Source organism: Salvia miltiorrhiza, chromosome 8 (assembly GCF_028751815.1).
Source record: "Salvia miltiorrhiza cultivar Shanhuang (shh) chromosome 8, IMPLAD_Smil_shh, whole genome shotgun sequence".
Taxonomy (NCBI): domain Eukaryota; kingdom Viridiplantae; phylum Streptophyta; class Magnoliopsida; order Lamiales; family Lamiaceae; genus Salvia; species Salvia miltiorrhiza.
In genome coordinates, this window is record NC_080394.1 from 4,709,128 (window position 1) to 4,722,731 (window position 13,604).

General features: G+C 38.8%; 2 protein-coding genes across 4 annotated transcripts in view; one reads left to right on the forward strand and one right to left on the reverse strand.

The window, feature by feature from the left end:
• The window catches only part of LOC131000203 (60S ribosomal protein L10a), a 33,812-nt gene extending 33,544 nt beyond the window's left edge, over positions 1 to 268 (reverse strand). The window contains exons 1-2 of the mRNA XM_057925990.1: positions 161 to 268; positions 17 to 52 (exon numbers count right to left, since the gene is read on the reverse strand). Coding sequence (XP_057781973.1) covers positions 17 to 21 — 5 coding nt within the window. The 5' untranslated portion in view covers positions 22 to 52; positions 161 to 268. The remainder of the gene's footprint in view (positions 1 to 16; positions 53 to 160) is intronic.
• A 10,000-nt stretch (positions 269 to 10,268) lies between these two features.
• On the forward strand, positions 10,269 to 13,390 carry LOC131000207 (glucan endo-1,3-beta-glucosidase 14). 3 transcript variants are annotated; one of them, XR_009093685.1, is made up of 4 exons: positions 10,269 to 10,871; positions 10,960 to 11,990; positions 12,074 to 12,222; positions 13,145 to 13,390. XR_009093685.1 is itself a non-coding variant. In XM_057925993.1 (3 exons), exons 1-3 carry the CDS (start codon positions 10,832 to 10,834, stop codon positions 12,128 to 12,130), a joined length of 1,128 nt encoding a protein of 375 aa, XP_057781976.1. In that variant the 5' UTR covers positions 10,521 to 10,831; the 3' UTR covers positions 12,131 to 13,390. The 3 variants fall into 3 exon arrangements, 1 of the variants encoding a protein (XP_057781976.1); XR_009093686.1 differs by having other exon boundaries at positions 10,521 to 10,871; positions 13,121 to 13,390; XM_057925993.1 differs by having other exon boundaries at positions 10,521 to 10,871; positions 12,074 to 13,390.
• Positions 13,391 to 13,604: the final 214 nt, after the last annotated feature.

Below are 13,604 nucleotides of genomic sequence, written 5' to 3' on the forward strand. Positions count from 1 at the left end.
TGAAGCTTAATCTCACCTCATCCTTCAAAATTTCGTGAATCGCAGCTTACTTCTGCACAATAAAACCAGACAAAAACTAGTCAGCAACAATCAAAACCATACGCACACAAGGCAGGCGAGAGAGTAAGAGGAGATAGAAGGAAAGAGCGGAGAGAGAAACCTGATGAGACACACTGGTAGGGTTTGTGAGCAAGAGCGGTGAGGGTGTGTAAAGATAACTAATCTGTAACAGAAGATAAACCCTAACGGGCTTCTTTCCTTTGGGCCAAATGCAGTAATTTATTTTGTTCCTGGAAGCTGAACTAATTTAAATGTGTTAGATCTAAAAAGATGTTATCGGGACTCAATAAATCGATAACACAAAATCTCCAAAACACCCAATTCGAATACTGATCCACATCTAATTCAATTGGACTATCTTATTTAAATTTTAAGTATTAGTGTCATTTCAATATAGTGTTAGTGTCATTTTCGAAATAGTGTCATTTATAAAATAAAATAGTGTTAGTTCATTCCAAGATTGTGTTAGTGTCATTCCGTATTAGTGTTAGTATCATTTCAAGAAAAAATGGGTCAGGATAGTTCAATTGGGTCAGAATTTAAATCGGGTACAATTCGAGTGTACAGGAGACCAACTCAATTGATAATTGATGTTGCACTACAAAGAATTCTTTATGTTAGAATCGTGTTTATCTTGCAATTAGATGTATTCTCAAATCCAAACTCTCATCAAGTAAGAAGGAAAAAAAAAAAAGGAAATATTTCCTCCGTCCCAACGAAAACGGTGCACTTATTTTCGGCACGGAATTTAAGGAGAATGAGATTGTAGTGTAAAAGTGTGTAAAGGTGTGTTGGGCCACATTATTTGTAGTGTAAAATTATTACCAAAAAAGAAAATACACCACTTTTATTGGGATGGCTAAAAAAGAAATACGCATCGCTATCGTTGGGACGGGGGAGTAATAATTAAGCAATTTTCGTATGAGATCAATATGATTTTGTAGTAGAACAAAAATCAGTATGAATCCGTTACACCGATCACCAAGTTAACAATTTTTCTTGATGTAATAACATGTAAATTACTAGTAAACTTTCTTAATTTTACAAATGACACTAAATTTCGGCGATGCTGGTATGTAACAAACATGGCATAATTATTGTCACGCGGCTCTAAAAGTACGCGTGCATATATTTCTATAGAAATTGTAAAGGTAGAAACTAGAAAATAAACACAAATTGTAAAGATATGGGGACTTTTACTGCGGTTTATCCTATTTAGATTTCAACTTTATCCCAAGGCTGAATTAAGGTTTTATAAAAAGAAAAGAATTAAGAAAACTTAAAACTTTTGAATGCACAAGCAACAATTAGGATGGAATATTTTGCAGGACTGTCGTAATTTACTATCGAATCGACGAGCTCTTTTCGAATCGAATTGAGTCTTAAATAATTTACGAGTAGCTCCATTTATTTTTACAACCTTGTCATAATTTTGATCTTAAGTATGAGTTCATCCAATCGACGAGCTTTTTTCAAATCGAATCGAGTCTAAAATAATTTGCGATTAATTTCATTTATTTTTACGACCTTGTAAGTTTGATCTAAGTTCAGAGATATAAGAATTAATTTTGCAGACACTGTGAGCCTTGCAAATACAAAAGAGTACTTCTATTCCCACTTCTCTTCTTATCTACCACTGATTTCTTCTACATAAAACTTAGATATGGATAGTAATTTGGGAGGTATTTCATATATTATTATAACGAGGTAATTTTGAATATTATTTTTAATTTTATTTTTTATGTCATTCTATAGAGATTTAATAAACTTTCTAAGATTATTATTCAAATAACGTTATTATTAAATTTTAAAAATATTATTTATTTTTATGAATTTTTTGCAGGTAAAATAGGTGGAATTAAAAAAATGGTTGGAAGTTCTTTTTATGCAACATTAATATTTTTATACACAAATATAAATACAAAGTTGTAAAATGTTAATGTAGAGAGAAAAAATAAAAATATTTTTAATTTAATTTTGTCATGATTTATTTATTTTAAATTTATTTTTGATGATTTTTTTATACCATATTAAAGATCTTATCACGAATTTAAATTTAAGATGGTAGTATCTTAAGTATTTTTTCTTAATTAAATTTGATGATGTTTAGATGAAAAAAAATTAAAGAAAAAAAATAGAGAGAGAAATAGTGAAAAAATTAGTAAAAGAAGAGAGAGAGTAAATGGAGGGGAAAAACTCCTCTTTTATATATTATATAAATATAGAAATAGATTTTCTTAAAAATAAATATTTAAAAATAATTATCAAAATTGGCGCTCATCTAAAACTGTTTTTTCATGTAATGTTAGTATATTGTAAAATACGTATAATGGGCCGGGCCCATATTATTTAAAGGGAAGCTGCTGACATTATATGGCCAAAGCAGATAAATAGTAGTTGGGCCCCACAACAAAAGATAAGGGCAGAAACGTCTTTCCAAACGTAACATAAAAGTTAGTGACGAGCCCACCGACCTTCGCCAGTGAACGCGCGCCTCCCGATTAAGATCGACTTCCGCGTTCAATTACACGTGTACACCTATTTATTACGTCAATATTATTTTTAATTTGTACCTTTATCTATTTCTGTTTTTTCTATTTTTCTTTTCGTATAATATATAGAACTCTGTATTGGTACCATCCATCCCACATTTTTCTGATAAACATATGAATTTTCGGTTGTGTTTTCATTTTCTACATAGCTTTTAAATCATATATTGCCAAACAATGTACATGATTTTTTCTTCTTTTGAAGTTGTAACAAAATTGATATAGTGCAAGGTTGATTATATGTGGACATTACAAACTCTATGTAGATCAACATCAACATCTCCCATCTTCACTTATTATTGGTCGAAAATATGAATCTTGTTATAATCGCCAAAACCCAAAAAATCATGTATTCGTGTGCAAAACTCAAAAAGATTTAAAATTCATGAATTTTATAGAAATACTCAATGCAATAACTACGACATGATCATGAATTTTGTAGATAGATGATGGATCTTTAATATTTTTAGGCACTATATTCACTAGGAGTTATAAAGATCTACTTTATGTTCAATTTTAGAAAAGTTAATGAAAAGCCCACGTACTTACTTGAGATTTGCAGTACAATAGTGTTTTGCAATATCAAAAGTCCTTTCTCTATTCTTTTTTTTTTGGGTGGATAGTCCGACATACATATATAATTAATGACTTCTTATATTATCTTTAAGACATGCATTATCTATATAATTTTGGTATATTTCAACCGTAATAAAATTATTGTCTTAAATATTTCGAAAAGAAGAGAGGAGTACAAATTAACTCTGATCTCTAATTACACTATCATTTGAAAAACATTATATACATAGAAATTTACAATTATTATAAATATAAACAAAAAAGTATTCCGCGCGCTCTACCTCTCTCTCTGATTAAATTTAAAACATATATATTAAGAAATTAATAGATTATTTATAAGCAAAGTGCAGGAGATTTAATCCAAAAGTTGTAGTATTTGTAAAGCAACAAGATATTAAAGCATTTCTTAAGCAAGTGTTTAAATTAGATTGATAAAAAGGGAAAAATGAAAATGAAATGATGACTTGATTGTAATGTGCCATGCATAATGTCCAAGTTTCTTAGGTGAAAAGTATCCATCATTTATTTCTTACATTGATGATCAACTTCTTTTATTTGTCAAATTGAGAGCTGAGAGCTACATCTTTATTTCAACAGGGACAAGAGGCTACCCATTAATCTATTGATCATGTCCTACTGGCTACTTGTTTCTAGTATTACCTACCTCCATAATTACACACTCCAAATATTAATACTCTTTAAGATATTTTTGTTTTCAAATATAGAAATATTTCAAAGCACAAAATATTGAGTACATCTGGGTGTACTGTACAATCGGGTTGACCCGTACCTAAAATAATATTATTTATATGGATTGGGTCATGATATGGGTTCAAATCAAAGCGCGGGTCAAAATTTAATTGAAGGTATAACTCGATTATACGGTGCACCCGAGTGTATCCAAGACCACCTCATTTCAAAGTGTGTTGTTTGGTTTCAATATGAATTGGACTGAGTAGAATATAAGTTTATTTGCAAGAGAGTGTTAGACCACAATGGTGTTTGGGCAATTTTATATTTTTCTACCATTGTGGTCGAGTTTATATATTTTTTTTCTGTAATAACTTTAGGAATGATATACTTTATCTTAATATTGGGATTTAATATTAATTTCTTCCTAAATAAATCAATAATAATAATTTCATTGGCAATAATATCATTCAAACTAAATTTTATCTCGAGTTCACTTTTTAGTGTCAAAAATATTATTTTCTCCGTCTACGAAAATTGTATTCTCTTCATTTTTCGTTCATCTATAAAATTGTATTCTTTTCGTTTTGAAATTGTATTCTCTTCATTCTTTCAAAAAATTAATCATTGGTATATATTTGAAATTTCATTCAATGTGTATAAAATACATAACTATGTAACACATCGATTTTAATAGGTCCCTTTCTCCATTCAATTTTGATGAGGTAAATCTATAATTTATATACATTTTTTAATTATTTATTAAAATATATATATTCTTCAAATTACACTATAATTTTTGTGGACGAATGGAGTATTAGCAGCTGAATTTTACAAGTTACTACATTTCTAATTGAATTAATTTGATGACGTGAAAAATTCGGATATCCCACGCCTGATCTAAAATTGACTGAAAGTAGCAACTAAAATTATGAGTGAAGCAACAAATTGGAGTACTTTCAATCAAACACCCCACCGCCGCAGCTTTCACTATCACCGGCCTTCCCCGACCACGTTCTTTTTGTTGAAAATACTCAATAACAAAGTCAAGAAAAACCACAAGTAAAGTCAAAAGAAATATATTGTAGGACTTTAGTACCTTAATTATAGGGATTTGCATGACTTTGATCATTCTTAAACCTATAAATTGAGTATCATTGTAATACGGAAATATCAAGCAATATCAAAGAAATACAATAACAATCTTTGGCTTCTCTTTATTTTTCTCTACATTATGATGATACCATGTTTCAACATGGTATCAAAGCAGGTTCAGCAGGTTCAACCATAGGAACTCAGAAACGAATCATCATCGTTCATAATCCAAAATCAAAACCATTCCTAGCCAATACACCAAACCATTCCTAACCAATACACCAAACCAAAACCTCTGTTCTTCATTTCCTGAAAAAAAAATGCCAGGAGAGATTGAAGCCATAAACCAAACAGATTCAAATGAATCAATTCAACAAATCCACAGAATGGATCGAACTTACCCAAATCCACTCGACTGGTGTGAAGAAGGGATCAATAAGCACAGAAAACTGATCGGAAATCACCGATTATTTCAGTTCCTCTCCGGATTTGATAGGAGATATGACAGACTTCGTCGGGACATTCTCAAGGAAGTTCCCTCAGCCGAGTCGGCATTCTCAAGAGTGAGATGGGAGGCCGCCCGGCTACAGCCGGCAACCAACCCGGACCCTTCATCATCGGGAGCCATCGGGACCGGGATTGCCACCGTCCACTGCCATACGCCTCGGCCGGAAGACGGCTTTCAACCGACCACCACCGGCAGAGGTCAGCCAAACCGCTCAGGCAGCTCTTCATCGAACTCTCCGAGATATCAAATTCACCGTCAAACAGCAGCGGCAACTCCTCCGCTGCTGCAGCTGCTGCGGCGCGGATCTGATCAACGGCATCGCCACGCCACGGCCAGGCAGCAACATGTCGCTGACCGCCGACGTGTCGGTGAAGAACCCCAACTTCGCGTCATTCCGGTACCCGGAGACGACGTCGGCGCTGTTCTACCGCGGCGCGGCGGTCGGCAAGGCGCGCGGCCCCGCGGGGAGGGCGCGGGCGCGGCGCACGGCGAGGATGAACGTGACGGTGGAGATGATCGCGGATCGGGTGCTGGCGCAGCCGGATCTCGGGTCGGATATCAACTCGGGGCTCCTGACGCTGGGCAGAACGGAAGTGGAGGAAATTCGGAGCAGATCGGAGCAACAACGACCGGATCGGCGGTGGCCGAGAACCGGCCGGCGTGGGCCGCAAGAGCGGCGGCCATGGCTGTCGACCGATTGGCAGCGGCTGGACCGTGGGGCTCGAGGGAGATGTCGGCGGCTGGAGATCAGTCGCCGCTGACCGTGGGGTCGGCGGCACCGGCCATGAACCGACCGGCGGTGGCGGCGGTGGCTATGGATCGTCCGGCAGCGGCTGCAGGACCAAGGAAGGGAGGAGGTGCAGATTTATTTGATGGAGGCGCAAGTATAGGAGGCGCAGGTATAGGGTTTGGTGTTTTCACACCAAACCCTCTAACTTCTTCAAATTATTATAAAAGACCCCATTTTTTGCCCACTAAGTCCCCGAATTCTGGAGTATTACAAATACCACCCCTGGGTTATCCTGAATTGCAGCAAGAGCCCCACTTTATGCAAACTACCCCCCTGGATTTGCATAAATTACAAAACCACCCCAAACCTCTACATAATACTAAAAACACCTCTCAATTATGTAGAATTTCCCTAAATACTTCCGCTGCATATCAAACCTCTTATGATAATAGGGATAGGGATAAAGGGTGGATTTTTGATTGTGCAGCCACTGATACAATGACTTTTGATAAAACTGATATTATTAAGTCATCAACATCACATCGTACGCATGTTCAGACTGCAAATGGTGATTTGACTCGTGTTAAAGGAGCCGGAACTATAGAAATTTCCCCTACTTTACGTCTCTCAAATTGTCTTTATGTCCCGTCTCTTTCACACAAACTCTTATCTATTAGCCATGTTACTAAAGAGCTCAATTGTACCATGCTTATGCATCCTCACTTCTGTTTACTTCAGGATATCAGGACGGGGGAGATTATTGGGCGTGGCACTGAGCGGGATGGATTGTACTATGTGGATGAGATAGCTCAACAAGGCAAGGTGATGCTGGCTCACGGAACTGCTGACCGGGAAGCCTGGCTTTGGCACCGTAGGTTAGGGCATCCATCCACGGGTTACCTTAAGATTTTATTCCCTAACATTATGCAAAATAATACTTTGTCTTGTGAAACTTGTGTTTTGGCTAAAAGTCATCGACAACCTTTTAAACCTAGTGATACTCAAGTCGATTCTATTTTTTCTTTAGTTCACTCTGATGTTTGGGGTCCATCACCTATTGCCGGGGGTCAAGGGTTTAAATATTTTCTGCTTTTTGTTGATGATTGCACTAGAATGACATGGTTATATTTTCTCAAAAATAAATCTCAAGTTTTTGATAAATTTACTCATTTTTTCGCCATGGTGCAAAATCAATTCCAGAAAAATATCCAAGTCCTTAGAACTGATAACGGGGGTGAATTTGTCAATCATAACATGCAGAACTTTTGTCAACAAAAAGGGATAATTCATCAAACCACTTGTCCCCATACCCCTGAACAAAACGGTGTTGCTGAACGAAAGAATAGAATCTTGCTTGAAATGACCCGAGCTATGATGATTGAGTCTAAGGTACCCAGCCATTTTTGGCCCGAAGCTGTCGCAACCTCAGTTTACCTTATAAACCGCCTTCCCACTAGAACCCTCAAACTTCAAACCCCATTACAAAAATTATCCACTTTGGCCTCTGTCCCTGTCACTCTCACTCTTCAACCCCGGGTCTTTGGTAGTTCTGTTTTCGTTCATATCCCTAAGAATGAACGGACTAAACTCTCTCCTTGTGCCATTAAGTGTGTGTTTGTCGGGTATGGTGTTAACCAAAAAGGGTATAGATGTTACAATCCTAAAACCCGTCAAATCATAACCACCATGAACTGCGACTTTCTTGAAACTGAATATTTTTACAGTACCCACCTTAACAGTCAGGGGGAGAGTGAAAAAGAGAGTGAGACCGATCTGTTAAGTTGGTTACCAATGCCAGGCTCGGAAGCAGACCCAACAGAAAAAGTTAGCCTTGCCACCGAGCATGTTTCATCCACTCCAGAACAATCTAGTCCGCTGCATGAGCCTATATCTTCTCCGCCACTGATATCTGAGGTAAGAGCTTCTGAACCTACTATTGTGGCTTCTGATTCTGCTGATAATATTTCTCAAGTCATTGAAGAAGAACAGGAGGATAATACAGTAGATGGAGATACTGGGAGATATGTGCTACCACCCAGGAGTAATCGAGGTGTACCTCCTAAACGGTATACCCCAGAGAAAGTTGTGAGGAATTCCCGATACTCCGTTGGGAATATCGCCAAGGGAAACTTGTCCAAAAATGCAACAGCCTATGAAGCAGCCTTATATGATGAGGAGATTCCACAAACAGCGGAGCAAGCACTGAAGATCGAGCATTGGAGAAATGCTATGAAGAAAGAGATAGGGGCCCTAAACCGGAATCATACATGGGAAAAGTGTCGGTTGCCGAAAGGGAAGAAAACTGTGGGATGCAGATGGGTTTTCACAATCAAACGAAAACCCGATGGATCTATTGAGCGATACAAAGCTCGGCTGGTTGCAAAAGGCTACACACAAACATATGGGATCGACTATGCAGAAACTTTCTCGCCTGTGGCAAAGATGAACACTGTCAGGGTGCTCCTCTCCATTGCTGCAAACAAGGATTGGGATCTTCATCAGTTTGATGTTACAAATGCCTTCCTTCATGGTGAGCTTGAAGAAGAACGGGAGGTATACATGGATGCACCCCAAGGTTTTTCAGATGAGTTCGAGGAAGGGAAGGTATGCAAATTGAAAAAGACTTTATATGGGCTCAAACAATCTCCCAGAGCTTGGTTTGGAAGATTCACCACAGCTATGAAGAAGTTCGGGTACCAGCAAAGCAATTCAGACCACACCTTATTCTTGAAGAAACGAGGTGATCTTATTTCTTGCTTAGTCATTTACGTTGATGACATGATCATAACAGGAGATGACTTAGAAGAAATTCAGAAGTTGAAAGAAAATCTCTTCAAGGAGTTCGAAATGAAGGACCTTGGGAGACTGAAGTACTTTCTCGGGATCGAAGTACTCAGATCAAAGAAAGGGATATTTATCAGTCAGAAAAAGTATACTCTTGATCTTCTTGCAGAAACAGGGATGTTAAATTGCAAGCCAGCTGAGACACCTATGGCTGTCAACCATGGGCTACAGATTGTGAAGGGAGCTGAATTGGCAGATCGAGGAAAATATCAACGTTTGGTAGGGAAACTTATATATCTTTCCCATACTCGGCCTGATATTGCATATGCTGTTGGAGTTGTGAGTCAGTTTATGCACCAACCACAAGCTGACCATATGGAAGCAGCACTCAGAATTGTGAGATACTTGAAAGGAACCTTTGATTATGGAGTACTGTTCAGGAAGACTGGACATCTCGAGATACAGGCATACACTGATGCTGACTGGGCTGGAAATCCCGTCGACCGAAAGTCAACAGCAGGATACTTCACCTTTATTGGAGGCAACCTTGTCTCATGGAGGAGTAAGAAACAGAAAGTGGTAGCACTCTCTAGTGCAGAAGCCGAGTTCAGGGGAATCAAGAGTGGACTAACCGAAGTCCTGTGGCTAAGAAGATTGTTGACTGAATTGGGTCTTCAACCGACAAAGACGTGTCAAATGTTCTGTGACAATAAAGCAGCCATCAGCATATCAGAAAATCCTGTTCAACACGACAGAACAAAGCATGTAGAAGTTGATAGGCACTTTATCAAGGAAAAAATTGAAGGAGGTATTGTGACGCTCCCATTCGTAAGATCTGAAGACCAACTCGCAGACATCCTAACCAAAGCTGTGAACTCCAAGAATTTTTCAGAAGTTCTTGGCAAGTTGAATATCGGGAATCCCGTTACTCAACTTGAGGGGGAGTGTTGAAAATACTCAATAACAAAGTCAAGAAAAACCACAAGTAAAGTCAAAAGAAATATATTGTAGGACTTTAGTACCTTAATTATAGGGATTTGCATGACTTTGATCATTCTTAAACCTATAAATTGAGTATCATTGTAATACGGAAATATCAAGCAATATCAAAGAAATACAATAACAATCTTTGGCTTCTCTTTATTTTTCTCTACATTATGATGATACCATGTTTCAACACTTTTCTGGTGGTCCGCGGCAAGCGAAGGCTAGTGGCGGCGGCGGTTATTACTAGAAGCGATTGGCTGAGGAAGGCAAGAGAAGATCTCTTTGGGGCTTCAATAATAAAGAGACTGAGCCTTCTGCAACTGTGAGATAAAGACTAATTTATTTTGTTGGTTTTTTTCTTTTCTCTCTCCCCCTTTTTCTTGGAAAAATATCTGTGGGAAGCTGAAGCTGAGGGATATATTTGGAAATCCAACAGTATGTCGGTAAATTAACCTTCCCAACTATGCTTAGTTTCGTTTTAGATAAAAGGTGACAACTGAAAAAGCCAAAAGCAATGAGATTTCATCTCTAGCTACGTGGAAAATACATAACTGGAAATTCCTTTATCAATAATCTTGCTCTAGTAAAATACTACAGCACTTCCTTCCTTCCATCATTCTAATCCAAATGAAGCTATGCATTGTCTAGTGAGAGAGAGAGAGAGAGAGAGAGAGAGAGAGAGAGAGAGAGGGATTTGCAGCACAAGAGCCAACTCAATTTGTATTTGTATCCGTACCAAAATATATATTATTTAAATGCACAAAAACGTGTGCGCCTACATATATATATAGATACAAAATGAAGCGATAAAGTAGCGCCGTGGCTGAGATTTATCAGAGTTGGCAACTTGCAATGGCCATCCCTCTCCTCCTCCTCCTCATCTTCTTCTCAGGTTCTTCTTCTTCTTCCTCCTTCTCAACTCCTCTGTCTATTCCATTCCAATTTTTCCAATTTGTATAAATATGAGTGTATATTTGCAGATTCATTGATGAAGAGCGAGAGCTTAGGAGTAGGGATCAACTACGGCCAGATTGCAAACAACCTGCCGTCGGCGTCGCGCGTGGTGCACCTCCTCGGATCCGTGAACATCACGCGCGTGAAGCTCTACGACGCCGATCCGGTCGTCCTCTCCGCCTTCGCCAACTCCGGCGTCGAATTCGTGATCGGATTAGGCAACGAGAACCTCCAGAGCATGACCGATCCCGTCCAAGCCCAATCCTGGATCCAGCAGCACGTCCAGCCCTACATCTCCCAGACCAGAATCACCTGCATCACCGTCGGCAACGAGGTCCTCATGGGCAACGACACGCGCCTCAAATCCTACCTCCTCCCCGCAATGCAGACCGTCGCCGCCGCCCTCCGCTCCCTCGGCCTCACCAAGGACATCTACGTCACCACCGCCCACTCCTTCAACATCCTCAGCACCTCCTTCCCCCCCTCCGCCGGCGCCTTCCGCCCCGATCTCGCCGAGTATATGCAGGGGATCCTCGCCTTCCACAAGCAGACCAATTCCCCCTTTCTCATCAATGTCTACCCCTTCTTCGCCTACAAGGACAGCAACGGCCAGGTGCCGCTCGATTACGTCCTCTTCCAGCCTAATTCCGGCATGATCGATCCCTCCACCAACCTCCACTACGATAACATGCTCTACGCGCAGATCGACGCTGTTTACTCGGCGATGAAAGCCCTAGGCCACACCGACATCCCGGTCAAGGTCTCCGAAACCGGGTGGCCTTCCAAGGGCGATCCCGATGAGGTCGGGGCCACGCCGGAGAATGCCAGATTGTATAACGGGAATCTGCTGAGTAGGATTGAGCAGAGGCAGGGGACTCCGGCGAAGCCTCAGGTGCCGATTGATATCTTCTTCTTCGCGCTTTTTAATGAGAATATGAAGCCTGGGCCGGTTTCTGAGAGGAACTACGGCTTGTATTATCCTGATGGCTCGCCTGTCTACAACATTGGGCTGCAGGGGATTCTTCCGCGCATAAATTACTCTGCTTCTGCCAAAAATGTAAGGAGAGGAGAGGAGATGACAAATTTTTAATTAATTAATTCGGCTAATTAATCTGCTTTTCTTTTTGCCTTTTTCTTCAGGTTGTCATGTTGTTCACCCCTATTCTTCCTATATTCTTATTGATATGTTTATGGTAGCGGAAGAGGTAGAGGTAGAGGTAGAAGGAGGAGCTTGCAGACAACATTTTTCTCAAGATTAGACCATTTCTTTTGGTGGGAAAACGTTCGAGGTAAGGACTGTTCAGTGTTCATTCATGTTAATTGTTCAATTTCCATATTGCTCAAAAAGTGAGATTTAGAGGGTGTCGTGTTAAACTTATTTTAAAGAGCTTATAAGCTTCAATAAATTACAAGATGAAGTTTTCAAGAGCTTACAAGTTGTTAAAATATTTAGATAATTTAGCATTTAGCATATAAGTTAGCGAGTATATGTATAACTGTTTAAAAAATTATTGAGCCAAGTAATTTGCAAGAGATTATAAACCCCTAATAATTTATAAATCATTTGAAAAACCTTAAGGTGGTTTGCACTGTTTAGGAGTCCAACCTCTGCCACTTGATGTTTTTAGAGTTATCCAATTTGGCTTCCATCAAAGTCCAAGTAGTAGAAAAGTTTGAAAAGTAATACTACTAATTTGATGAATCCATTATTTAGTATTCTATTTCCCCTTTTGTCTCTTACTAGGCGCCTACATACAAAAACGGTTTTACACATCCTTTGCATCGTCACCTTTCCAATATCTTTCTTCAATTTTCAAACGCGGCGGTATGCCGACCAACTTCGCATGAAGCTGTTCGCTTCCAAGCCAAAAAAACGTGTCTTGGCGGCTATGAAATTATGGGATAATATAAAAAAATAAAACATTCTGCCTAGCTACACTTCTATTTGACAATACAACAAAAAACGGCGCCGTTTCAACGCTATCGCCGTCATCGCTCCTTGATCTTTACCGGCAGCTTTGTTGACTACGGCTTAATGTGCGTGAAAACCGTGATTTTTTTTGGTAGGCTGTCCACTTTGATCGTTGAAACATAACTAATTTTGCCCAAAATAGTGATTTGTGTTACGTGTCTTTTTTTTTTTCCCCCTAAATACTACAAGATTTGGTGCATGTCGATTATTGACAGGTCAGGAATGATCTTTTTATGTAGGTGATGTTGCAAAGGTGGAAGAGATTGGGCAGAGAGCATTGGTGTAGTGGAAAGTAGGACTTTTTAGAGAGGGATATACATACTTTTAGATCGAATAGGAAATTCATCCACATATATAAACACACAATAAATAGCATACTTGTCATTTTGATAGACACAATAGAAGTTGCACTTTAATTTAATGTATTCGATTTCGTGACACTGCCGATTTCTACTTATTTATATCAGATTCGTTTCACAAGTTCATTTTCTTTTCTTGTTTAGTTCATGAGTAGAATCATATTAGCTGGTTGTGGGCTATATGCATATATTATATTATACATATATACGAGTTGTTAAACTACCATACGTAACCATGATATATGAATGAAACATGCATGATCAATGTTAGGCATCAGACATGAGTATCTATGTGAAAGCACATTTACATATGTACATCTTAGGAGAGACAAAATCTATC

What these genes read in the sequence shown, in the direction of transcription:
- LOC131000207 (XM_057925993.1), top strand. Translation starts at nt 10,832, where the DNA reads ATGGCCATCCCTCTCCTCCTCCTCCTCATCTTCTTCTCAG. An exon ending in CCTCCTCATCTTCTTCTCAG is followed by an intron (nt 10,872 to 10,959) that starts GTTCTTCTTCTT and finishes GTATATTTGCAG; the next exon opens with ATTCATTGATGAAGAGCGAG. An exon ending in ACTCTGCTTCTGCCAAAAAT is followed by an intron (nt 11,991 to 12,073) that starts GTAAGGAGAGGA and finishes CTTTTTCTTCAG; the next exon opens with GTTGTCATGTTGTTCACCCC.